This window comes from Syngnathus typhle, linkage group LG2 (assembly GCF_033458585.1).
Source record: "Syngnathus typhle isolate RoL2023-S1 ecotype Sweden linkage group LG2, RoL_Styp_1.0, whole genome shotgun sequence".
NCBI lineage: Eukaryota > Metazoa > Chordata > Actinopteri > Syngnathiformes > Syngnathidae > Syngnathus > Syngnathus typhle.
The window spans coordinates 22,079,224-22,106,770 of NC_083739.1; the positions used below are offsets into that span (position 1 = coordinate 22,079,224).

Genomic DNA, 27,547 nt, shown 5'->3' on the forward strand with positions numbered 1-27,547 from the left:
CAATGTAATTCTTCGTTTTATATTTAGTTTGCCAGTAAACTTAAATTACAGTACCAAAAACAATGTGAGGATTCGCTGTGGCATCTCCCAACTGTTTTTAGTGCCCAAAAATACTCAAGATCATGAATTGTTTATTTTCCTCACGTCATGAAATGACATTTGTACAATGACTGTCAACAATACAAAGAACAGAAAGTACAAAAGAAATATGTGCCCAAGTGAATGAAATGCGTGTGTGTGCGCTTAGTTCAGAGCCAGTGAGGCCTTCAGAACCGCACACGCACCCTCCATGAGTAATTGGTGAGAACTTTGTCTTTCTTCTTCACGATGCAGGTGTATGTGCCCTCGTTGATGGCATTGGCCACGATAGTGATGTGGTCGTCCTTCAAAGATATGTAATTTGGGTGTGAGAACTCCAGAAGCTCGCCGTCCTTGTACCAGCTGAAGGTTGTGAGATGGCACTCAGTGAAGAAGCAGCAGCACAACAAAAGAGGTGAGCAAATGGTTATCGTACTCACAATACTTTGCCTTTCTTCGACGCTATTTTTTTCCCGCAGCGGAACGTCAGCTTTTTGCCCTCGACCACAAGTTTGTGTTTGGTCCTCGGAGGTGCCGGAGTGGGAGCCACAGTTGGGAAAGGGAATTCTGAAGGGAAAAAAAAAAATCAACCGTCAATTATGTACTTGCTGGCCACAACTTTTAATGTAGTTAACATTAAAATATTGCTACTGATTGTCATTCTTAGAACTTGCTTGCCATTCAGCCAATAAGCAATTGCTAAGGGTGTCATGGCCTCCAGGTGGATTTTCGCCCGTCAGTGTAATCATCACTAACCGGGTAGAGTAGCAATGGAGCTCTCAGTCCATCACAAACGGAAATACCCCGCCCGTCTCATGTGTGTTTGCTACGTGACGGCTTTGCTTGAGTCTATGTACAGTTGGTGTCAGCAGAGAGAATCACCAAGAAGTACAGTACCTTTGAATACCAGAGACATTTTTACGGCAATGTTCTTGTTAGGTAAGTTTCAAATTTCTATTTTTTTTTTCGATTGGATGAAGTTCGGAGGTTGTGTAATGTATATGCAGACCCATGCTCCATTTCAGATGCTGACAACAATGTATCGTTGTTTGCCAACTGCTAAAAGATAGAAGAAGAAGACAAAGATGGCAGAGCATTAAGGTAGCTGGTGAAGAATTTTTGATGGACTATATAATCCACCAGGAATCTACTTTTGGCCACATGCAACAAGGGATTATAGTTAAGGTAAGCAAAAATAAAAAATATGTGAGTGTATAAGTGTATATATGTATGTGCACATATGTTTATGTGTATACAGGTATGTGTATGTGCAGTATATGTGAGGGGGGTGAATTGTATCACAACGCATGTGCGAAATACGTGTCTATTTTATTAGAGAAATGCTCACCCCTACTTATCACAATGAGAATGTATTTCTTTTTAATAACTTCTCTCTGAGCTGCGGCCAACCTCGCTATCAAGTGAAAGTCCGCTTAGAGAAGAGTCGCTCTCTCTAATGAAGCAGAAATCCAAATTGACCTGGTGTGTCTCTAACCCTGGAGCCACAGTCTAAAATTCCAGCGGTTTGGAAGGACTCAGGAATTTTCCACAGCCGTACGACGTCTCCCAATCAACAATGAAGAACAGATTAGAGTGAGCCAAGGAATCGTATCCTCCTGCCTCCCCGCTCTGTCCCCTGTTGCCGGCCGAAACATCGGCGGAAAGCAACAACAAAGCGGGTGGAGCCATTTTGTGTTGTGCAAGAGGGGCCCTCTGACATGAGTTTGTAGCAAATGTACACAACTGGCTCATTGCTGTAATTTATTTGGTATGAACCGTGACTGCACGACTTATATCGTATGGGTAGTTTTACTAGTTTGGACTCACATTTCTGCATTGGCAAACGGACATAGAAAAGTCTTCAAAGTTCCCTCTACTTCGACCGGTGCTATCTTACCATAACAGAAATCACAGCTGGAGGGGCAGTGCTTCTGCATCAGCTTGCGCTTGCTTTCACAAAAGCCTTTACGAGCCCACGCCGGACAAATGAAGAAGCGGTCCAAACATCCTGGAGAAGACAAAGGACACAATGTGAGCAAATACGCTCAACTTAACGCGTGCCAAGTGGATCATGTCACGACAAAGTCCCCGTGCATGAAAGCAGTCAGTTCTTGATACTTGAGAAATGACGACAGAGACAATTTTTACTGTTGTGTTTTAATCTATGGATTGAGGGAGGATTTGGATCATACCGTAGAGACGGTGCAAACCCCACACTTCGTCCTGCGTGATGAGCTTGCGGCCGGTCAGCGTTGCATTCAGGTGCATGATTGCTTTCGGGTCCCTGGAGTGCATAAGTCCCAGCACGTGGCCTATCTCGTGTGTCGCCACGTGGACCAGGTCTGTCAGCCAAACCCCTGCAACAAAGCACACGCCGCTCAGTGCGCATTCACCGGAAATCCCGGCTGAGCGTAAACCACCGTGAGGACTGCGTGCCTTTCTTCCAGCTAAACCGCATGTTCCCCAGAATCCAGTATTCATGATCGTCGAAGTGGATCTCGCCTGTCGGCGGGAAAAAGGCGTGAGCCAATTCTCCTGTGATGCCGTCGAAACAGTGGTGCAAGTAAGACTGCAGACAGTCTGTGTGGTTGACGGGGTAAAAGCCTGCCAAAAACACAAACACGCAACTGTAGCTCAGAGCCCAGTTGCAGAGATGGCAAACGTACTCCCACTTGATATAGTTGTACAGATATTGTGGATCTAAAAAGTCTACACACCCCTATTCAAAGTCCAGGTTTTTATTATTTAAAAGAGGCCAAGATAGTAAATAATTTCAAAATTCCATCTCACATTCAGAACTAAATCAAAGTACTCACTTGAGGATCATTAATGTGATCTGTAATTGGACCTTGACACTAAGCAGAAAGTGCAGAATAACATTTTGGATTCTGAATCTGTATTGTTTATCCTCTGAATTATTTACCTGTAAATTGTTTCCTTACATATTTAGAAAAGTTATATTAGTAGGAGTTGTGGTAGTAACCATTACGCACGTCCCTCACTTTTTTGTCAGCCACACACCCTTTTCGAAGTATTATTGAGGGCTACGTCAAATATTATTTTTAGTCTGTTGTGGTCCACTAAAAAACAGTGGGTCACAAATGGGCCCCGGGCCGTAGTGTGGACACCACTGGTGTACTTGGTGCTTGTTTTAAGAAGAAAACAATGGTATTACATGTCACATGTTGTTTAAAAGCTAGCTTCCGCTTGACTTTTATGCTATCAAAACCAAGGTAACTAAGTAAAGTAACCTCAAAAAACAGTAGGATGGAAGTTGTTAAGCCACTGCGTTTTTCATTCAAAAAATGTCTTGCTTTGAGTGTACTACTCATGAGGCACGATCGCACAAAATGAGTTGGCGGTCCTCTACCCACCGATCTTAATGTCCGCCTCCTGGTCCGCTGGCACCTCTCGGAAGCTGAAGGGTGAGATGTCGCTCCACATGGTGAAAGCCTTGGCAATGCCTCGTCGTGTGTCCGTGGCATTAATTAGGTTTGTAGGGTAGGACAGCAACCTGATTCAAAACAAAAGACACTTAATGCATTACAGCACAGGAAGAGAATACAAGTCATTTTTCCTGGTATTCTACAAATTTACATGTCATCACTTTTATTTGGATTATCTTGAAGTCTCTTTATTTCTAAGTGAATGAAGCGTGTATCTTGTGTACAGGTGCAGTGGAACCACTAAAGTCCTCAAGTTTACTGTTCGGAGGTCAGACAACAGTCCATCCATTATCTTATTATATTCACAGGAAATGAAATGGAGCCTTGAGATATAAGTGACAGTTTTTTTTTTTTTTGTAGATAGGAGCTATTGCTCTACCAATTTTTGAACTATTTTCCTTATTGGAAAAATGTGCTATAGACACTTTAGTTGTTCCATTTTGGGGGAGTCTGGAACGGATTACTGGCATTTGCATTTATTTCAAAGCAGAAAGCTGTTTTGAGATACAACTTTTAAGTTACACGTTATATCACGGTTTATAGACCACAGTATTAATTTATTTGAGCAGTGATTAGCTTCCACAATTTAGTTACCTGTACCGTTACTGTCAAGGCTTCCTAGTGGCGTAAAATGTATTGTAAAGACAAACGATGTCTCAATTTTGAACATAGCGGTTCCTCTGCATATGCAACGACGCTTTGTAGTAAATATTGACAAGGATACTTGTATGTGAGCTTGAATTTGTCCCATTTGAGCTTCTCCGGGGTGAGGGTGTAGCGCTTGTTTCTGGAGAGGTGCAGCACTTGCGAGTGGGCCTCTTTGCGCATTCCGATGAGCAACACAGTGGTGTAAGCTTCTTCCTTGGACAAAGAAAAACCTTTGATTAATCACCTCACACGGGCCCTCAAAGAGAATTTAGGACTTTGGCGGCAGGTTGAAGCAGGTTTGAGGAAGCTTGCGGGGAAATTGACGACGATGGATGACTGTTTTTTGGCAGAAGACAAGCGTCAGAAGGCTTGCAAGCATAAATTCCAATTGTCATATAACGGTAACAACAGTGCACGGCTGCTACTATTTCACTGCCTCGCAAGTGAGACACTTACTATGTTTTCATGCACTGGAATTCCATCTCACGGAAAATGAAGAGGTCAGCAGTGAAAGTGCTTTCCAAACATGAAGTATGATGGGGCTTTGGAGTACAAATTCCAGGTAATAACACCTGGATTACAGACGTTTTGTAAAGCTTTCACAGGCTATCGCCGGGTGCCTTGATGGTTCAGTACTCTCATAAATAAACTGTGACTTGACTCAGGTTTTACGTTGTCTTGGCAGCAATATATCATATGGTTATTCACTTTGACTGAAATGGCACTTTGACTGAGATGGCATTGACGTTCCCAACTATGAGTCAATGCTACTCTATCACCTTGATAAAGATATTACAGTACAGAGGTACCTTGAGATACGAGTCACTCAAAACTATTCTTCAAAAAAGAGACTCTAAGCTTTTTATTGCCGTGCCCAGTTGATGTTTACTTTCAAACTACCGTAATTTTCGGACTATAAATCGCACCGGAGTATAAGTCGCCCCCCCACCCGAACTATGAAAAAAAACGCGATTTATAGTCCGAAAATTACGGTAAACCTTAAACAAAGTAAATGACAACAGCCACATAGGTTGGCCTTAATAATGTAAATTTAGCTTCATGCTAACAAACAATGCAAAATTCCATAGACAGGTCAATGATTAGCATTAGTGTCTGTCGCAGTGAAATAATTGCGCAACAGTCGTGCAATCTTTATGCTTTGTCTTTTACGCCGTGTTGTCAACTTACTATGCTATTGTGAGAATAGTTTGAAAAAAGGCCCATACTTGGATACATTTGGAGTAGAAGAACTTCATGGAAATTTTCCCACAAGAATGGAAGGTTTATACTGTGCAGTTGACGCTAACTGCATATTTTGCGTAAGTGTCTACATTGAGATAAGAATTGTGCTTTAAAAAAAACTTGTCAGTCTTTACTTCAGCATTATGAAAAACTAGCAAAGAGCACTTAGTCACGATTGCAATTTGCTCCAAACTCTCAGCTTCCTGTTTCTGCCTCACCCAATCAAGATAAATGGATGCAACACTTCCTTCGCTTCCTTTAGTGAACCCAGAGGACACACGGTCGGTCCCACACTGTACTTGCACTGTTACATGCAAGTGCATTTTATTCCCCCACTTCAGTTGATGTCAAGCAGGGGTTTTCAACTGATTTTGTGCAAGGCACCACCATTATAACTAAGAACCACCACTGCTTTAACGGAATATTGTTTTATTTTGCACTGAAGGAGGATCGACCTGTACAGGTTATTTATTTGCATCTGTATGTCTATTTTGGGCATCTCAGCTACCTTTGACAACATTTGGATGGGTTAATGATTCACAAAATTAGCTGGAAAATAAATCAAGTCTAAATAAAAAATCAACAATTGTTTTTCGTTTCCAATTCACGGACCACCTGCAATACCGCCACTGACCACTAGTGGACCGCGGACCACCGGTTGACAATTTCTGACGTAAGGGAATAACATGCTCACTAATAAATTTGAATGATTTCCCCTGCCATGTTGCATGTGCCAGTGCCGATATTTCCGACATGTGTAGCTCATTTCAAATTACACATGCTAACAAGTAATGATGTACCGTAAACTATGAGGCACTCTAGACTAAACAGCAGACTTGAAGGGTAAACATTCTTGACGAACACTCAGTGAGCATCTTTAGGCGATCAGGTCCTAAACCCTTGAATCGCCCCAATTCTTCCCTTTTTTTTAATATTTAGAAGGAAATGAAAAGATTCATTAGGTACTAATCTCATTTGTCTGGCTGGCCCTCCTTCCACAGATGCTTATCTCAGGATGTTATGTAACCCCGCAGGAGCACCACTGATTGACACAGAATGAAAGCGTGTCGCGAAGGAAATGAAATAAAGCCATTTCTCATCATTATCACAGCCAGAGGGAGGCACGGTTGGATGCCCAGGCCCAGTACGGGCCAACAATAAATCAACGTAGACATATTCAAGGCTGGATCCCTACGTGAGTTGAGCATTGAAATTTAAATATACAGACCCAGAAAGTGAGATATTTTGTTACTTTAGTAACAAGCCCTGGCAGAATTGACAAAATCACCAGTATCGAAGGATGTTTACTCAGTTGTTTCATTTTGTTGGAGAAAAACAACAACAGAAGAGATCGCAGACATGATACAAAACAAGTCATTTTAAATGGCGACTTTCTAACTTTAACCAACACCAAAAGGAATCAAGAAAACGTCCATGTGCTTCTCAGTACTCATATTTATAGACCAAGCAGCAGGAAAAAATATGGAATTACTCAATTTTTAGGGTGGGAATTGGAATTATGAAACAACAAAAGAACACTTTAACACAGCGCTAGCACTCTGTTGCACCAGGTCTGGCTTTTCTACCAGCTGGCAGTCTCAGAGGGCCGGACTTTGAGTGATAAACAGAACTCTTCATCAATATGGCTCCAGCTTTCTCTGATTACTTTTGCCAGCTCATCTCTGCAGGTTGGAGCCTTTGTCATGAACCATTTTCTTCAACTTCCACCAGAGATTTTCTACTGGATTGAGATCTGGCTTTTTTACCTGATATTTCTTTCTCCAGGGCTAAATGTATTAATAATGTTGTTTGTACTGGGTTCAGATTTTAGACACATTTGACTGCGGGCAACCACCATCTTCTGCAAAATGTGTAATGATTCACATTTTTGGGGGGAACATCCTCTCCTCTGTTTTAATTGACATCTCTCATGTTGGAGCCATGTTTCATGTCAGTCCACTTGGTGCAACATCTCTCCAAGGTGTAATCACACCTGTATAACTGTAGACAACTTGGAGAATGCCCATGTGTCCACGTGTGTGCCATTCCCTTGTCCGCCAGAGCTTTGCCAGAGCCAATTGGATGATTTTAAAATATAAATAAGCAGTTCAGACAAATAATAGATTAATGTAATAAATATGATGATAATAACAATAATTTGTACATTTAACATAACATTTGTACTATCCGGCTTACACGGGAACCTTTCTACATTATCTACTAGTGAGGACAATTTGGACTTTAAGATGGATATTAATGATAAATGCATAAATGCCTTTCCATACGAACATTTTATGCCACATCTAATTACTTTCATCAGTTTTTGATCCATTAAACAAAATGCAGTCGGCATATAGCCAGCAAACGGGAGAATAGATATGACACCAGAGGAGCCTGTAGCCCAAGAGGGTCCCCCCCCAGCATACCTCGGTCCTCCACGAGGGGAACGCGGCGCTCCGGGGCATCCCTCCGAACAGGAGGCTGAGCAGGGCAACCGCCAGCACAGTCGTCCACCCCCACTTTCTCCTCGGACAGCTACCCCACATGGCCGTGGCGGCGGTGCGGTGGCACCTCCCGGAGAACGGCGTCGGAAAAGGGTCCATCGAGCGGCTACTCCTCGGCCATTGCGCTCGCTCCGCCGTGCGCCAGAGCCTCTGCAGGTCCCGAGTGGGAAGGGAAGTGAGTGTATGTTAAGTGCGCACGATGCAACTCCGCTCGCCTGATCGCCTCGCCGCGCCGCGCCACGGGCTTGGTTTCACATTACTGCGCACGGGGCAGCAGGTCAAAGTCGAGACGCTCTAATTGGAACCAAACGCGCTCTGTCCATCCTGGAGCCACAGCACACTTCTCCAGTCTGGCTGCAGCCTGACTTGCAGTAGTAGCACGTGGCCCAAAACTTCAAACTTGGCTTTTAAGTTTTCTATTTTTTCCCCCCTTAATATGCAGCTCTACTGCTTTTCGCCAGAGGTGGCAAAAGTACTCTGATTATGTCATGAGCAGGGAGAGAGGAAACAAAGTTGCAGTACTCCATAATGAACTCAGTTACACAGTACTGCAAACTATGATCACATTTTTATTAAATAATGAACATGATTAAATACGAAGGAAAATACATGATTAAATACATAAGGAATACATTAATAAATACATAAGGAAAATTTAGTTTTTGATTGCATACAAATAATTGAGTCTCTGGATTGCCAGCCTATCCAGCAAGGGTAGAATTACAAAGAATAGAATAACAAGAATAACAAGAATAACAAAAGTGAGTACCACCCCTCACACATTTGTAAAGAAATGACAGCGTTCACTAGAGCTTCACAGGTTGCCTTTGGAATCCACTTCCACTCCTCTATGTTGAAATTCTCCACTAACCATCTTAAAGTGAGGCTCAATAGGCTTAGGTCTGTCGAGACATGCATGCTTGGCCAGTCCATCACCTGTACCCTCAGCTCAGTTAGCTGTTTGAAACATAACCCCCACAAATCCTTAACACATGAAAATCCATGAAGTATTGTGTTTTTAATGTATTATTTCAAAGTGTTAAGCATAATAGTACAATACCAACTATGCAAGGTGCAAGTATTTGTATCCGTTTGACATTGTAGTATCTGTGTGGATTGAAAAGAGAGGTGAATGAGGGTGTTCAGGTGTCTGGTTGCCAGTTTGCATGTTGAAAAACATGATGTGCTCTGTCAGCTCATGTACCGATGTGCTTCTTTGGTGTTTGTTTTCCGGTTGTTCAATATTAAAGAAATTAAAAATACACAGATGGCTGGGTTTATCCTTGACCACCTTTGATGGGATTATTGCAAATGTGCAATTGTGTAAAGCCACTTTTACTTGATCGTAGACACATTGCATTTTATCTTTTTTTTTTTTTAAAGCATGAAATGATCCCAAACTAAGTTTGGACATTCTCTGTCCTTTATGCGTTCTTTCTTTCTGGCTTGCGTTTACTGGGACGTAAATCTACAGTGTGAAAAAGGATTTCTCCGAAATCCCACATTACAGCGAATAATCAAAATTAGATTTACGTACAAATTAAAAATCCGTTGTACTGTGCGAGTGGAAAAATCAACGATATGATGAGGGATATAACTGTATAGACACAATTTTCAACAATTTGTAGCTGAAACAGAAATATATTTAAAACTGAGTGGAAACAATACTTTTGATATGTCATTTAATTGGTGTAAATAATTATTCTATTATTGTTAGGTAAAAGCGTCTAGTGTGCAGTACACATGTGCATTACTCATTACATTACAGAAAAAGGCCGGAACAAAATAGGGCACCGTGTGTTCCCGTCGACCTCTTTAAACTGTCGGACGTGCCACGGAGGAAATGGTGCCGGTCAGACTCATCAGGGGTGAATGGCCACCCAGACGAGTCCCCTCCAAGTTTATACGTAGCATTTGACCCCTCTTCTCGTCTTTCTCGGCTCTGAGTGGGACTAGCGATGCTCGCCTGTGATCCAATGGACTCTTCACCTTTTCTGGGGAGGCCATAACACGTAAGAAAAAGCGCCGTATGACATTTCCTCCTCCACGCTGTCCACACCAGCGGAACCGTTAGCTTCCTTCTGTGGCTAATCAATTAGCTTTAATCCGATAATCTCATTTGTTGGCCTCCAAATAAGAAATGAAGTGAACGATACTAATGTACTCGTGTGCTACTGATTTCCGTGTTCGTGTAGTGTCAGTGTGTGGGGTTCTGAATAAATATTGCGTGACTTAGTGAAATATAACCAACTCTCACATTAATACCAATGTGCAAGCAAAATAAATGAATGAATCCAATGCTTCTTTTAGGTTTGTTTTCACAAGGTCGTGTAATATTAGTGGCATTACTCAACCACGTCAAACTGAATTATGACTATCGACTTGTGTTATGGTTATTTAGTCCTCGTGAAATGTTAGGTTTCAAAAATATCAAAAAGGATAACGTTTTTTAAATGTAGAATACATTATACTCACGGTGCAGTAATTATAGTCCCACTACATTTTCACAAGGGACTAAAATTAAGCAGAAAAATTAATTTACCATGACCATAAACTTTGTGTCTGCGAGTCTGAATGTATGTTGCTAAATGCATACTTTGGTGAACTGACAAACTTTTAATATTATTACCACTGTGTTTAATTTGCCATGTGCATCAGCACATCTTATTGTACGGCAATTTAATCTATACCGTACCAAAAGTGCCAGGTTCGGTACCCATACCTTGTGATTAGTGATAAATATCAACGGAAACGTAAAGTTCTGTCACAAATAATAGTCATGAAAAAGCGATTTACGAAGTTCATGAATAATTATTCGAAAGTATTGCAGTTAAACATTTCTTCTGTATGCTGCTCATTCCACTCTTTGACTTGCTCGAAGCCCAACTAGTCTTTGACTGTGATGTGTGTTGGTAAAATGGAAGTGTGCGTGACAAATGTTTGTTCCTTTCCAGGAACACCTGACTTTGACATTGGGTGTCAACACCGCTTCTATAAATAGCTGGCTGAGGAAATGGCCAAAGAGCACAAATACAGCATGACAGAAACATTTGTAGTGGCTGGATCGAACGGCCACAATGGGCAGCCGTGGCTCACCAACTCGGTGCCTGCGGGTCACGTCTCTGGTGACAGCCACGTGTCCAGGATGGCCCGAGTGGCCTCCGATGTCAAGCACACGTGCGCCGCTTACGTGCTGGCGCTCAGGCCGTGGAGCTTCAGCGCCTCGCTCACGCCGGTGGCCCTCGGCAGCGCGCTGGCGTACAAGCTGGATGGCTCGGTGGACTTGGTTGTCCTCATGGTGTGCGCGGTGGCTGTGCTGGTCGTGCACGGCGCCGGCAACCTGGTCAACACCTACTACGACTTCTCCAAAGGCATCGACCACAAGAAAAGCGATGATAGGACTCTGGTGGACGAGATCCTGGCGCCGCAGGATGTTGTCATGTTTGGAGCCTTGTTATACTCATTGGGGTGCTTATGTGCCACATTGCTCTTCTTCCTGTCTACACTCAGACTGGAACACCTTGCCCTGATTTACTTTGGGGGTCTCTCCAGCTCTTTTTTATACACTGGCGGTAAGTACATCCCTCATCCATCAATTGCTGTTCATTTTCCACTCTTGCACGGCTGGCCTAATGGTATCTGGTTTTAATCCTCAGGGATTGGTCTAAAGTATGTGGCCCTGGGAGACGTGGTCATTCTCATCACGTTCGGCCCGCTGGCCGTCATGTTCGCCCACGCCGTGCAGGTGGGCTACCTATCAGTCCTGCCATTGGTCTATGCCGTCCCACTGGCCCTCAACACGGAGGCCATCCTCCACAGCAATAACACCCGAGACATGGACTCGGACAAGCAGGCGGGCATTGTCACACTGGCCATCCTAATCGGGCCTACGCTTTCCTACGTGCTCTATAACCTGCTGCTCTTCGTCCCCTATGTGCTTTTCTGCATCCTGGCGACGCGCTACACCATCAGCATGGCACTGCCCCTGCTCTCTCTGCCCATGGCCTTCCCCCTGGAGAAGCAGTTCCGCAGCCGGTGCTACACCAAAATCCCCCAGCAGACAGCCAAGCTCAACCTGCTCATGGGACTGTTCTACGTCTTTGGCATCATTCTTGCACCTCGGGGGAGCCTGCCCTTACTTTGATTTAAATGTTATAAAAAAGAAAAATATATATCTGAAACTACTTTGTGTTCTTCACACTCTTTAATTTATTGTCTTATTTATGTGTACTGTAGAAATAAGTTTGGCTTTACATACATGAGTTTATTTAATCAGTATTAAGAGGAACACCTCATTGCCATATTTCTTCTAATGCAGATGCCTGAAGACATCAATGAAATAGACTTGGTACTCTTTTCATTGAACATACTGTTAATTTGTACAGTGGGATATTTCTTTTTTGTGGTTGAAATAAAAGTTGCTGATGGTTTAGTATTTTGTCTTATTTTTTATTTTGGTGAAACATGGATCAAATTGGAATCATTAGCACATTCTATTGAGCGACTGTATTAATAAAACAAGCATGCAAGGGACATTCACCACTGTTCAAAAGTTTGGGGTCATTTAGAAATGTCCTTTTTGAAATAAAGATGTGATTTTTTTTCAATGAAGATCAAATTAAACTGATCAGGAATACATGTATGCTGTTAATGTGGTAAATGACTATTCTAGCTGCAAACATCTGTTTTTAATGCAATTGCTACATACAGGCCCATTTCCAGCAACCATTCCTTAGACTGTATTAGTTTTCATGGACAACACTAAATTGTCTGCGTGACCCCAAACTTTTGAACTGCAGTGCATTTTCTTCTGTTCATGCATGAGGGAGCAGGCATTCCAAATACAATACTTGTTTCTCTTGATTTAGTGTTTTGCTAAGGATTTTGATTAAAAATGGACAATGTATTTTTCATGTTATAAACAAAACGTCTCGTGGCATGCATTGACCAGCTAGGGGTGCTATTGCACAACCACTGAAACGTCATGGAAAGTGAAGTTTGCTGAGGAGTTGTTTTTACTCTGTACATTTTTCTCTGCTGTATTTGAGCAACTTAAGTTATTGTAAAACTCCAATTTTGTCCCTTTTTTGCATTCACAATGTTTGCTTTAAAATATGTCTGAAGCTCAATCCGTTCACTGTATACTGAAAGAACTCTTCCCTCCCCTAATGTCTACATAGAAAGACTTAGAATCCCTCTCACTGTGAGGCGTGAGGGTGATCACTGAGCAAGCACAAACGGCCTTTCAAACGAAGTTTAGGGTTTCCATCTACGTATGGCCTGGTCCGTGTTCAGATTTTCTTTTTTTTTTTTAAGCAATGGATCCTAATGGTGCTGCTTTCCAAAGCCATTTTGCATCTATTCTAGGTTCTTAAGGGCTTATGGTTAGGGGTTAGGGTTAAGGGTTAGGGTAAGAGGTTAGGAGTTAGGGTAAGCAGAAAAAGGTTAGGGTTATTGGTCATAGTGTCAAGCATGGTTTCAAACTAAAGTCAGCTTTTCAATTTAAGATTAGGGTTTTGAAGTAGGGTTTTAAACTAGGGTTTGGGTAGGCTTAAGGTTTCAAACAAGGGTTAGCGTTTCAAAGTAGGAGTTCAAAGTAGGGTCAAGTTCTTAAAGTATCATTTCAAACTAGGGGGTTGAAATAAGTCAGAGGCAGGAATCAAACCAGCGCCTCCCAAGTACAGGTCTTCTGCTCTTAACCATTGTGACTCCAAGGTCTGCTGGAATCGGCATTGTAAAAGTGTTACCATCACTCTGAATGCCTGTTGCAGAATGGATCCTTGAAACTTAGCCAAAGTATACTATGAATTAATGCTCAATTGAATTTAAACATGTGGGATGCTGAGAATTTCAGTGTCCCATGTAAAATATTAAATTGTTGGAAAACTGCAAGTAGATTGACAAATGTGTGGAGTATGTTAAAATCGGGAATCGTATTTACCATGTGAGAGTGTGAGGACAAAAAGGTGAGCCAAATAAAAACAAAGAATCACAATAGCATGTATGTGTGAATGCTTTCAGTATTCACACACAACAGAACTCCGTTTCCATGTTAACGAGAGCACACAAATGCATCGTCTCTCGTGACGTCATACATGGGCGTGTTGTCATGGCCGTGCGCTGCAACCCCCCCAGTTTAGTGCACGTTTATTTCATTTAAAAGCACCTATATCGTTGTTGATCGGAGCACGGAACATGGGATTATTTCTCGGCACAAAGTAGACACTCCTGACAAAGATCCGGTGAGTAAGTGCACTGTGAAAATAATTGTTTTTCACGTCAATAAACGTTGCCAAACATGGGTTAGCTTGCTAGCGTCAGCGTTTGACAAGCTAATAACACGCACCAGACCTCAGTCATCTCCAGGCACACTAAACATGTCGATCTCTGTTAGTCCGTTTGCTTCGGTACATTCTATTCAGAAACCTACGTGCAACATGTTCTCCCAATTGACTGACTAACACTTTGTGTGAAGAAAGTGCTTCTGGGACCGTTTCCAGTCATGTCTGTGGCTGAGAGCGGAGGCAGGTGGTTTTCACCTGACAGGCGACTACAGGGTTGTCTCCCCATATGACGTTTGGATGTGTTTGTTAGCAGCGGTTCGAGCATCTATTCTTTATCCTTGATGATCAGCACAAGGTCCGTGTCTTTGTCATGATGAATAAGGCAGTTTAGCACTCTGGTGGAGTAGTAGAGAACAACGCACTAGTTGGTTCCATCAATATCACTTTTGGCCAAGGAGAATGCTATTCAACCTGTCTAGGAAACCTTTGTGCTGCGCCAATTGCACCACTAGATCCAAGTCGTAGGTTGAGCAATTATTTCGATTTCTATCATATTTAGCTTAAGGTCGATCAATAAATAAATGAATGCACTAGTCATAAGTTTACAACATTGCATTTTTAATTTTTGTAATTGCACCTTTATTTAAGAAGGTAGGTCAATTGAAAACCATTTCTTATTTACATTGATTACCTGCTTGCTGTAGTAAATATGGTTGCAAATATCAAATATCTTTAACTAAAGATCAAATATCTTTAAAGTAAGAAACGCCTAAATATCATTACAAGGCTCCAGACTGTGTTTTGTCCCACACATATGAAAACATTCTTGAGTATGTTGGGAAGACGCAAAATGAAGAAAACGTTGGCTATATCCGGGCAAAAACAATTGGAAGTGAGCCGCAGTGTGAACGTAGCCAAAGTCTTCAGATGTACAAGTAGCAACATTCAAATTGTGAATAAATTGGGCAAGGTAACCACTCCTTGACTACACAGTGGTACCTTGCACAAGGGATAGCGAGTTTTCCAGGTTACGAGCCATCATTCGGTTGATGTTCTGCTTTGCATTGCAAGCTTCAGATATTTTGCTTCCAGGGTTGGGTGGTATTATGATAATGCGGTAAAAAGCAGCTGGTGAGGATTTTAGAATGCACTTTAATCCATCGGGATTGTACCTTTCGCCACATGCAACAAAGGGATTGAGGTAAGCAGCACCTATAAATAATGGGAAATAAAATTATGGTAAGCTATGTTAAATGTAATGTATGTGAGTCAAACAGTCATGGCGGGTACACAGATTCACAATTACAGTTTTGTTTGGCTTGAAAAAACACGGACTGACTGATGATGACAGATGGGTGCCCAGGTTGCTGGTGAATGGAAATGACGGACCAGAAAAATTGAGTAAAATGCTCACCTCTGCCGCACACCTGTGTAATGAAGAGATGGTAAAAATGTGTCAATATTTGAACCCCGCCCAACCCTTCATGTCAAGTATTCATTCATGACAAGATAGCAGCACTCCCCAAAATTGCCTTGCCCCTCCTCCCTGTTTGCCCATTGGTTGGGCAGCAAATGGTGCTTCTCCAGGATGTGAAGTATCTCCTTATTGTTGTACTTGTGCACCTTTGCATACTGATGAGTAAAAACAGCGTGTCAGTGACTGGAGCCAGCGTCCTCATGTGGCGGAATACAACATCAATCCCGCAGATTGGTCATACGTGGGAGCAAAGGACCGTCGTCGACCTGAATGCTAGCGAAACGCAGCAACTGTCCCTGGTCAACCTCCGACACCTCCTCTTTTCCCCTCTTTTCTGTCCATGGTTGTAATCCCTACTGACACAAGGCTGGGATTTAGTCCTGGCATGGGCAGCAACGCTCGCTCTAGTTTGGATCCTCTATAGCCAATCTGGTTTTGCATATTTACAAGACTCCTTGAAACTGTATTATCGCGTCTGTGGAAAACCACCTCCTCAGCCACTCTCTTCACGGAGCTCCTTTTTTGTCTTACTGGAATCTTGTAGGGGCACTACTTATCTAGGATGCATTGATATGATACTGTAGATAGCTACGGCCTGGCCTGCCTTTATGTTGGGATTCTCCTCGTCTCTGCTGCACACCAGTAATCTGAAAGGTAAACAGGAAGTGATCATTTTTTTCCACCAGATTGTCTTTAAAGCTTTAAATGCATGTAGCTTTTCCTCTCTGAAATTGTGATGCAAGACTTAATCATACACAAATTGAAATGGCTCGAAAGGCATACGAGCGATCAAGTCCAAATTATTTCACTAACCTCCTATAATCTGAAAATTCCTCATAGATATGTATTCCGATTATAATATTTGTCCTAAATATTACATGAAACTAATGACAATATTCTTTTTATATATTTTTTAGCTATTAGTGAAACACATTTTATGTGACAAACATAATAAAATGATTGAAATATAAATACAATAAAACTAAAACAGTGAATAAGTGCAATTAAAAGAAAACTACTTTACAAAGAGTGCAAAAAAGTGTGAACAATTAAAATTATTAGTTTAAGATTAAAAAAAAAAAAAAAACATGTGTTTACCAGGCCTAAGCCTATTGAAAAAACAAAACAAAAAAAAACCCCATATTTAGGCCTCAGCCTATTAGTTATGGCTGGAGACACACAGATGATGTAATAGAAAGGCAGCTGATCTTGTGTTATCATTTTAGACACTTCAATAGTTTACCTAACCCATTTAGGCTACACAATGACCTTTCTGTTCTGCTTTTTATGGCTTTCATTTTTTAACAAACCAGAGAATTATGCTGGAGTTAGGTTGCATTGTCGAGGTTCTGGTGTATGAAGAGCGAAGAGAATGTGAGAAGACTGGACACAAGGCTCTTATTGGTAAGGCAATGTTAAGTTGTCAACATTGTGACATTGACTGGTCTCAGTTGCAGTCTAGAAGGGGCTCCAGACTGCCACTTAATGGTGCCATTTTGCCCCCAAAAATTGAGAGAGTGCACATAGATTTTCCATTAACTTGCAAATGCGTGACTAGTAAATTTGCTTAATTGTCAAATTGACTAATTCTAGGTGTGAGTGCGAGTGCGAATGGTTGTTCATCTTTGTGTGCCCTGCGATTGGCTGGCAACCAGTTCAGGGTGTCCTCAGCCGACTGCCCGATCACGGCTGGGATAGGCTCCAGCACTCCCACGACCCCCGTGGGGACAAAGCGGTACAGAAAATGGATGGATGGATGGATGGATCATTCTTTGAAGGGCAGCATGGTGGTTGTCTCGCAGTTCAGAGATGCAGGGTTCGGTTCCGGCTCCAGCCTTCCTGTGTAGAGTTTGCATGTTCTCCCCGTGTCTGCGTGGGTTTCTTCCAGGTAGTCTGGATTCCTCCCAAATTCCAAAGACATGCATGGCAGGCCGATGTACCACTTCCGATTGTTATTGTGAACGTGAGGTTGTCTATACGTGCCATGCAATTGGCTAGCGACCAGTTTAGGGTACGATAGTGTCCAGCACGCCTGCGCCCCTTGTGAGGCCAAACGGTTCGGAAAATGGATGCATGGATGGGTATTATTCTTTGAATATAATTGGCTTATCGATTCACAGTGCGCCCCTAATTCTTCTGCTGTAAAAGTTCAATTTAGACGCCCCTGTGTGAAACCCAGTTGAGTCATATGTGATAGATTTAAATCAGTGGTTCCCAAAGTGGGCGGTACCGCCCCCCTGGGGGCGGTGGAAAGATCTGGGGGGGCGGTGAGGAAGAAAGGGGCGGTAGGGGGGCGGCAGTCCGAAGTCAGAAGTTTGAACGTTTGTTTGACGATTTGTACACAACACGTGCAGCAGGACGAGTCAGTGGACGACGCATCAGGGTCCATCCCATTAATATTAAGTGTGAGACAATGAAGGTTACTGGTGGAATGTTTATTTACTATTCTATGTTGCTGAAACAGTTAAAACTGCTAAAAAATAAATTGGTTTACTAAATTGGGTTTTATTTGTGAAATACACATTTGTGTTTAACCTTTCTCTTTTCAAATTGCAGCATACCAAATATCAAGAAAGAGGTGTTTGTTTCCATATGTGTCTGTGGGAGGGGGCGCTAGGAATTCACTGGGGAGCCAAGGGGGCGCCAGCCTGCAAAAGTTTGGGAACCATTGATTTACGTATTTACTCTCCTTATCTTTTTGGTCTGAGTTTGCAGTGGTTGGTCAGCTCCCGCGGGCCTAAACAAATATGTTGCACAGCTCACAGCTGTGCCAACTGCACAGTTACCACAAATTTCGAACATACCCCCTGCCAGAAACCTGGCAAAAATGTCCATGTTTCAAACTGGGCAGCTGACAGGTACCGACCTGTCACGGACGTTAACATCGTGTTGACAAAGTAGTCATGCAAGTGAAATGTTGATTTATTTATTATTATTATTTGTATTTTTTATAGCCTTTTTGGGGGCCAACGGTTGCAATGTTTTGTTTGCACTTAGCAACATCGTTCCTTCATTACAGTTCAATATAGCGTGGCAGTTTGTAAACAATGACATCTTTTGTAGTCTCGGGGCAGCTCACCACTGTATTTAGCCGCTTTGACAATGGTCATCTAAGTTGACAAATTTTCAGCTTCTTCTGGCTCATTTTCTTGTGTGTAAGGCAATATAAATATTTTATTTCTGGAATTATATTTAGATTTTTTTAAATCGCCACCACCTCGTTGCCTGGCGTGCATACCCAATAGACTTACACACAGTCTTGCATCACATCAAAAAATGGCACAATCATGTCGAACAGTCGCCCATCCTCCCTCGGATTGCTTGGCACTAAGCTACTTGCTCTGCACCAACTACGAGCTGAGCTGTGGCCGACTAGCTGACGCAGCTAAGCACTGTCCTTCCATGGTGTAGATTCACTCTTCACCTCCACCGTGCCGAATATTACAATATGTACAACAACTTTGACTTCTTCAGATAAGACCGTAGCTATATACTTAAAAAGAAAACCTCTGAGATGAGTTCAAGTGACAGTGATGATTTAATCACTTGGTTTTTCAGTTCAAGTAGATACTAGAGTTGACCATACAGGGACCAGCATGTGACTTGGATACCAGGAATGATTAAAAAGGTACATTACATCATCCCCTTAGAATTCAAAAGCACTTCTTCTTGGGACACAGTGACTTTGTGTCAACAACAGTATTTTTTTGTAATTTCATTACCTCACTAAACAAGTGTGGCTTTTATAGATAAGAGTCAGCTTTGTGATGTCCTTGAGTAATAACGTCTGTCAGTGGGCGGAAAAAATGGGAGAGGAAAAGCTGCATGTTCCAAAAAACAAAGGGCAAGGTTCACAGTAAACCACATATAAAGCATGTGCCAAAGAGGGTTCACTCCCCCCTTAGTGAGATGACTGCACACTGCACAGTTCTCTCATAGAAGGTCCTGTCTACTGTCCTACCTGGACTATATGGCGTTGCCACGGCACACTGGAATTCAGCTGCCTGACATGTTCAAAATTGGACTGAAGACAATTGGGAGTGAGTATGATCATTTGTGCTCTGCAAGATTGCTCTAACGTTTTTCACAAAGGTCCATAGCATTTACTGTAACGTAAGCTGCTTTTAAGGTCTTTTGCTGCAGCCTATCGACCTGGAAAAGATTGACAGTAGTGTATTTGGATATTTCGGTGAAATAAAAAGTTTGGTCCTGTCTCCCACGTGAAGAGATGTTTTCAAATGTGTTATTTACTCAGTGGCTGTCTTGATTTTTGTCAAAGTCCTCTTTTCCATCTCCATCAATAAGTTCCAGCTGCTATTTTTTATGCAGCGTTAAGGATGAGTCATGTGAAAATTGCAAAGCATGTTTATAGTGGTCAGTGATTATACATTATATTATATTGTATATAGTGTAGCTTTATCAGCTGGGTATTGAGTCACATACAGGTTTTGAATTTTTTTTTTCATCCACTCTTATATTAACAACAACCTGCCCAAGGACGACAATTGTCAAACAAAGCTCTGTTTGAGCGGCAAGAATCAAATCTAATCTAAGCCGACTATATAACCATAGCTGCATTGATGTATGTATGAACTGTGAGAATTAAAAGTTCTTTTTAAGTTTGCATTCAGACCAATTGTAGATTTATTCTTTAATTATGCAGCTGATATAAACTAATCTTGGCTGTATATCAGGGCATCTAATGATACTGCATCCATGTGAAAATTGCAAGAACGTAACAGGTATCCAGATTTTCACTTCTAAATGTGGCGTGGATGCCATAAGACTCCCCCACTTCCAGTGATGTATAAAAGCAACGGCCTGGATGTGTGGATGAAAGCCACATGCTTCACACAGGCACGCAATGCTTCTTCATTTTCCGTTTCGGAGCAGCTCACTCCTCAGACCTGCTTGTGTCAAGAATGACAAATATGCCATAAATCTTCGCATCGTGTGCTGCTCTGCTTTGCGGCCTTAAAGAACATTTGACTGACTTGAACAGTAGCTGGGACGTGTGTGTGTCTGTGACAACTATGCACTGACACGCTGATCACTGCTTATGATAAGCAAACTCACCGTAATTTCCAACTCGGTGTGTGATGAATTTAAAAAATTTAAGAAATGAATGTATTCAAGTTATGCAGGCTTGGAGATTGGCATTGAAGATCTTTAAGCGTGTCTAATGTATCATCATATACACAACTCTGCATATTGTCATCAGTCCTCTTTAGTCAAGTTTGGATCCAACAATTTGGCCACTGAGAGATGCTTGAATAAATTTGGTGTGGAAGAAGATTATTCATTTATTGTTTTGAGTAGCAAGCAGTACCTGTGTTTCTGTGGCCACGTGCCAACACCTGTCTTCCTGTTGTTTGTGTGAGGAAGAGGTTAGCGTTGTCCTTAGCGGCAGCATGGACGACAGGCGTCACCCCATCTGTTGTTGATGTTTTTAATCCTCAGCTCTTCTTAACCAGCAGTCACACACTAGGAGCAACTACGTATTTTAGCAAGGTCAAGGCTGCCTTCAACTACCTCAGGAGTCAACATTCCTCCTGATGGTGTATTGCTGCTTTTGAACATAACATGAAATTGACTTGAAATGCTGCTTAAAAAAAAAAAAAAAACTTTGTGGGAATTCACATGAGATGTATGTGGTGAGATTTTTGAGAAATCTTTTTGGAGTTCAACTGTTCTAAATTAAGACTCCTTCAATGCTGTAATAGGACGGTGACTGCATTTCAAAGTTGTCTCATTCACAGTATTTTTTGAAAATGCTTCATCACTACAAAAACATTTATTATTTGTTACTATATTTGTTCTGGGAAATGGGCTTATTGAGTTTGTTTCTCACTAGGAAATTATTTTTGTCTGTCATCCTGTCACACTGAAAGCCAAATTGAGCCTGCTGATTCTTTTTTTTTTTTAGAAACCGTGAACTCTTGATATGAGGGCTTTTTACTTGAACTCATTGTTAGTCTTTCAACACACAAAAATGCTTGAACCAACAGAAACAATTCTTAGATTTCTTTTCTTATTCGTGGAGCTTTGAAATGCAATCAAAGCTCTCATAAAAGGACAAAATCAGAATTGCAAGGATTAATCAAGCACTAACTGAATATCAGATCAATAATTATTTGTGAAAATCAATGAATCGTTTCAACCTTGTTTAATTTAAAATTGACCACATCTTTGGACTTTCAACTTCTCAACATTAAATATTCTCAGATTTCTATGCTTTTCTGGGAAAACAGGTGATTTTTTTCCCCCCAACAATTCTCAACGTTCTTGCTTATTTTCAGACAACAATAATTTACATTTGTGGAGATTCTGCACCATCAAGTTTGAAATAATGAACTACACATACAAATAATGCAAACTTCACACGGAAAGGCCAAAGCCAAGTGAATCCTACACCTCTACTTTGGAGGCGGACATGCTAACCAGTGCCCTCAACAGATAAATTGATTAATAAAATAATTGTTAGGTCCATCTAAATGATATTTTTATCTGATGTTATCTATTTGTTCTTGAGATGATGATGAAGAGGCATCACTGTGGAATTTGTGTGGGAGTTTGTGCTTGAATATAGTGTGGCTTTTACTTGTCCGTGCCAGTCTCAGCATTTTTAACTTTTTATGTGGATGATTGCAATACTTCCCATTTCCATCCTTTGTGTTTGAAGGGTGGGTGAGTTTTAATCCAAAACTAGCACGCTTTGAGACTAATACATCTCGTGGATCGTCGCCTGACGTATCTCAGATAAGCTTCCAATATAGTTCAACTTTGGGTTTCCCATAACTGCAACCGCTTTCCTCTTGACATCGTTCCAAATAAATCAAGTCATGAGTCAGTGTGTGAGTGCGGGAGTTCTTTGTGATCTATGAATATCAGCCAGAAATGCTGTACGATTACAACTTGTTCATGCCGGTTATGCTTTTAATTTCAGGACCATGTTGAGAGCCTGTTTATTTTCACAAAAATACAGAATATATTTTGTGCAGAACAGTATGCCAACGGGCTTTGTTGTTTGGATTGTTTTTGTCTTGATGAAGAGCTTGTGCGAGTGTGCTGAGATTGTTGTGATTAGTAAGACGCAGCAGTAGTCAAGCGCCTCCCTTTTCCTTTTTCCAGAAGTCAGCAATTACTTGCCTTGAATAATACAACCCACCAAGACAAAGTCACTGAAATTCAAATGAATGAATGTTCCTCCCTCAGTGACTGTCAGCTGTGTAGTCAGACAACACATCAAGCTTAAGAAGCAGTGGTGTGGAGCCATATGGATTTGGAACGTCGGTGCTCAACTATGCATTTCTTTCTTTCAGTTGCCCCTGATCTACTGCTGGAACCTCCTCTGGTACCATCCCTGCCAGCACTATCATCAGTGCGGGCCAGTGGGAAGGCCAGGAGGCGCAGCAGTAGCGACAGTGCTGCCAGGCGTCAGCCATTGAGCGCAGCCCCGAAGCCGCCGGGCGCTGGTAGAGGCAGCATGGAGGTGGGCATGCGGGTCGTCCGTGGCACGGACTGGAAATGGGGAAACCAGGACGATGGCGAGGGCCACGTCGGGACCGTGGTGGAGATTGGGCGGCAAGGCAGTACCACCACCCCAGACAAGACGGTGGTCGTTCAGTGGGACAGCGGCACAAGGACCAACTACCGCACTGGTTACCAGTCTGCTTACGACTTGCTGCTCTACGACAATGCTCAAATTGGTAAGTGCTGTCGACTATCTTCCATTCTATAGCATCTGGATCGTTGTCATACACATTGTATTGTTAGTGTGCATGGGACAACAAAAAGTTGGCCTTTCTAAATGAGCCCCCACTTCATTACTATAATTTTACTCAATTCCTCTCTGACAAATTGCCCTTGAATTAACGAACCGCAAGAGGCAGAATAGCAGAGCAGTGTGACTTGTCTGCCTGTGCATCGATCACCTTATTCTGTCTGATTTACTCTTCCATCTCGCGCAGGGGTGCGTCACTCAAACATCATCTGCGACAGCTGCAAGAAGCATGGCATCATGGGAATGCGATGGAAGTGCAAAGTGTGCTTTGACTATGACCTGTGCACACATTGCTACATGAACAACAAACATGACCTGAGCCACTCGTTTGAGCGTTATGAGACAGCGCATTCTCAGCCGTAAGTGTTGTGTTAACCCCCTCTTCCCCTTCTCCAGGATCATTCATCATCTTTCATTTCATTGTGCTGTTCAACAAGCCTCCCCTGATTAACTCAGGGGGGGGTTAAATGTGGAACTTAGATTACGTACAATTGCGGTGTCCTTTTCTATACGAATGAATGTTCTATTTACTTCTGCCGGTAAAGCTATTCATCACTGTTTATTAGTCAGCAGGATTACACAAACACCTCCCTACAAAATGTCAGGATTAAAAATAAACCCAGACGTAGTAAATATAAAAAAAAAACTGCCGCGTAAGCACTGGCGGTACATTTGCATGAATACATAGAATTCCTTAAAAATTAAACCAATTTATCGACAGCTTCTGGTGGAGTAAAGGCAAAGTTAGCTATTTTTTCAACCAAATGGGGAATGTATTTGTATTTCATTCCGTGCAGTTGTTTACCGCCAACACAATGACAACTGATTATATATACGTACATTCGAGTCACACAACTTGTGGTCTTCAACACAAGGTCGTTTGCATTGCAATTATTTTTAAACATATATTTTTCAGATGTAAACAGTGTTGTGATAAAAATTAGGATTATTGCATTAAGATGGGACATTTATCAGGAATTGGTCCAACGTCACCATTATCACAAGACCGTGTGGCTGTTTCTGTGTAGTGTATCAGATTTAACTCAAGGTCGCTGCTTGTACATAAACGCTTGATGATCTGATTCCAAGTGTTCTGTGTATCTAAATTTACTGGCTTAAGTTCCCCCTGTAGAATGCACTCTTCTGCATCAATTCACCGTAACACTCCAAACTGCTGCGGGCACTGTCTGAATGTCAGCTGGATGGCCTGTGCTCAATTTAACACTCATGTGACATGTTTGCCCTAGATTTTTCCTATAGTTAGTATATAATAGTTTATGACATAGTCCAGCTCCAGGTCCACATTTGCCTTTTTTTAGTACCTGTCAGCTTGTTTGTTGTGCCAATAATAAATAGCAAAACTTAAGACTTTCGCTTGATATGATTCATGAGGTCTCCTGTTGTTTCATTTTACTTTCTGTTATTTATACTTTTCAATATCAGATTTTCCCCAACATTTGATTATCTGATACAATGGACCCCTCTGTATTGCGAGTGGTAAGGACCAAGAATTGAATTCATATTTGTCTGTCCTCTGAGCATAACACACGTGTTTTAGTCAGATTCTGTTCAAACGTGTTCCTAGTACTTTAGGGTACTTGAAGTTTTATCAGTGATTGAATATCAGCCAGAACACGGCCTGTTTGACATTTGGTCAAGTAAATTTAAGCACTCTACAGTTAGGCTTTCTCTTACACAACCTTGTATGAACAAAGTGTTGACGTATTTTGTCTCTTGGGTCGAATACTACATCCCTGACAGAAGTCTTGTTCTTGCCTGTTATCTAATTGTTTGACGTTGATTGCGACGGGATGGAACGGAGATATTGATTTGTCTCTGAGGTCAAAATGTGTGTGTGGGGAGGGGGTTTCCTCAACAGTGCCCTTTGTATATGAGCAGTGTTTTTTTAACCAAGTCAATACAGGCCTGTGCATCCATTCATTTTATGAATCCCTTATGCTGACCTAATAATTTCAAACTTTCAACATATGCTTTTCTTAAATACTACTGCTATTAATTTAGGAACTAAATCTGTAGCATTTTTTAGTCATTTTGTCTGAGCTGCAACACTTTGATTTTGTGTTGTAAGTCTGCCAGGGATCACATGAAAGTCATCCCCCCCCCCCCCCCATCAGATGATTGGACGAGAGCGAGAATGTTTTGTACTGTGTGATGTGCAAGTTTTTTGAAAAGATTGAATTTTGCCTGCAGCATTTCCTAACGGCTCAGTCATGGGGCCCAGTGTTTTCTTCTTTGAATGGCTCGTTTAGCTTGGTTTCCGTAGCGCTCTTATTTGTACCTCCTTTTTACTATCCTGCTATGGTTCAAGGTGACCATATAGAGTTTTTTCTATGTATTTTTTAATGGAATGTTTAGTACATGGTGTACCACGAATTAATTTAGTCCATTTAGGTATATCCAAAAAAAGGCCTCACACACTCGGTCGATAAGAAAGCTTCTTACTTAATGTTTTAGGTTGGTTTCACGCGAACAGCAACAAGGTTCTTGAGTCAGTTTGACTCGTTGATTCCAAAGTATCCGAAAAAGAAAATCATATAATTAACACTAGTAGAAACAGAAACATAGTCGCTATTTCTTCCCTTAGTCAACAACACAAACTACAGTATAAATGATTCATAAAGTGTCCTGTGTGGAAAGTGGTACATTGCGTGATCCTGTTGTTGGATATATGAATGGGTCAAATATTCAACATTATTTGAACCGCTTATTTTCATGAGGGTCGCTGGCATGCTGGTGCCTATCCCAGCTGACTTTGGGCAGTAGGCGGGGGACACCATGGACTGGTTGCCATTTTAATATTTTATTATGATATATTTTGGACACAATCAGATTAATTACTTTGTCACTAGTCATCCTTCACAGAGCAACTTGAAACAGGAATGTAATTCAGTCCAACTGCAGGCCAGCAAATGTCGTCGCCTTCAGGCAAAACCCTGCCGCATTTGTCTCTATGGCGTTGCCGTAATCAACAAACTGAGAAGTTGTCAAGTGCTGCTTTAAATGATGAATGGGTTGTACTCGTTTGGATCTTTTTTACCGTCGGTACTCAAAGACCTTCCTCATTCGCCTACTGATGGCCACCATCAAGGAGTTCAGTGTCTTGCTCAAGGACACTTTGACACAGTCACAATGGCTGGGGAGCGAACTCCCAACCACGAGGTTGGAGGACGACCATTTTACACCAAGCAATGCATTGACGTGCTGATTCCAGTACCAGTTAGATTCCCAGGCCACGATTTTGTTTCTGATACATGAATATCTCTGACGTGTATGCTAAAAGGCTGTTGAGTAGATTCTTTTTTAATTGATACTTTTTTGTGTTATTTTTATTTTGTTTGCATGCTCCTGCGTTGGTACACATTTTATTTATTTATTTTGTTGTGGTTAGTTTACCTTGTGTGTGCGTGCGTGTGGCGATGGTTCTCAAAACAGCATATGTGTGTGCCATATGTTTACGAGACGGTCGCTATCCAGTTAGTTAATCGGCTCTTCCACTCAAACAACCTGCACGCAGCATCTGGGAATTTATCAGGGCCTGTCGCCGCTTAATCCTGCTCTTGCATATCAAGCTGCACACCTCCACCCGGTCTCCAGTGCTCCACAGTCACATTCAAGACTCATCCAGTGGAGAAGGTTGTTCCCAACAACTCCTTTACTCATGTTGTTTTCTATTTCTATTTTTCTATTTCTACTGATGTATTGTTCTAAGAAAAACAAAATGCGCTTTACTGAAATAATACTGAGCCATATCTTAGTTCTCATTTTCCTCTTGAAGCCTTTATCTCACTGAGCTCTGAAAGCTTGCAAACAAAGTGTATTTTGGTTTCGTCAGGGTTCATAAAAGAGCGTAAATGTGAAAACATGACCACAGTTTTTCCCGTCGCAAACACTTTTTCTTGCAAGGAAGTGTTGAACATGCAATTATGCGAATGCATTGTATTGTTAACAGTGGCAAGTATCAGTCATAAGTCAACAGTCATCAACATTTGTAAATGCTCTTTCTTAAAACATGCCGCCAAAGTTCTTTTTTATTTGCCAATCCTAGAGCCATGGTTACCATGGTT

The 27,547-nt window shown here is 41.8% G+C and overlaps 3 protein-coding genes across 6 annotated transcripts in view; 2 read left to right on the forward strand and 1 right to left on the reverse strand.

Moving 5' to 3' along the window:
- Positions 1 to 114: 114 nt before the first annotated feature.
- On the reverse strand, positions 115 to 8,369 carry mmp23ba (matrix metallopeptidase 23ba). Of its 2 annotated transcripts, none has more exons than XM_061272594.1 (8): positions 7,841 to 8,369; positions 4,249 to 4,385; positions 3,453 to 3,592; positions 2,515 to 2,682; positions 2,271 to 2,435; positions 1,976 to 2,086; positions 519 to 645; positions 115 to 441 (listed from the first exon to the last, which is right to left on the reverse strand). In XM_061272594.1, exons 1-8 carry the CDS (start codon positions 8,015 to 8,017, stop codon positions 267 to 269), a joined length of 1,200 nt encoding a protein of 399 aa, XP_061128578.1. In that variant the 5' UTR covers positions 8,018 to 8,369; the 3' UTR covers positions 115 to 266. The 2 variants fall into 2 exon arrangements, with proteins under 2 accessions (XP_061128578.1, XP_061128580.1); XM_061272596.1 differs by having other exon boundaries at positions 4,249 to 4,381; positions 7,841 to 7,983.
- Positions 8,370 to 9,716: 1,347 nt separating this feature from the next.
- Positions 9,717 to 12,353, forward strand: ubiad1 (UbiA prenyltransferase domain containing 1). The gene is made up of 3 exons (XM_061272776.1): positions 9,717 to 9,930; positions 10,873 to 11,490; positions 11,575 to 12,353. Exons 2-3 carry the CDS (start codon positions 10,932 to 10,934, stop codon positions 12,060 to 12,062), a joined length of 1,047 nt encoding a protein of 348 aa, XP_061128760.1. The 5' UTR covers positions 9,717 to 9,930; positions 10,873 to 10,931; the 3' UTR covers positions 12,063 to 12,353.
- A 1,658-nt stretch (positions 12,354 to 14,011) lies between these two features.
- The window catches only part of mib2 (MIB E3 ubiquitin protein ligase 2), a 34,789-nt gene continuing 21,253 nt past the window's right edge, over positions 14,012 to 27,547 (forward strand). For 2 of the 3 annotated variants that reach the window (XM_061268196.1, XM_061268203.1), the window contains exons 1-3: positions 19,567 to 19,719; positions 23,002 to 23,388; positions 23,650 to 23,821. In XM_061268196.1, coding sequence (XP_061124180.1) covers positions 19,650 to 19,719; positions 23,002 to 23,388; positions 23,650 to 23,821 — 629 coding nt within the window. In that variant the 5' untranslated portion in view covers positions 19,567 to 19,649. Of the gene's footprint in view, positions 14,161 to 19,566; positions 19,720 to 23,001; positions 23,389 to 23,649; positions 23,822 to 27,547 lie in introns of those variants that run through there. The other variant, XM_061268212.1, reaches the window with a different exon arrangement.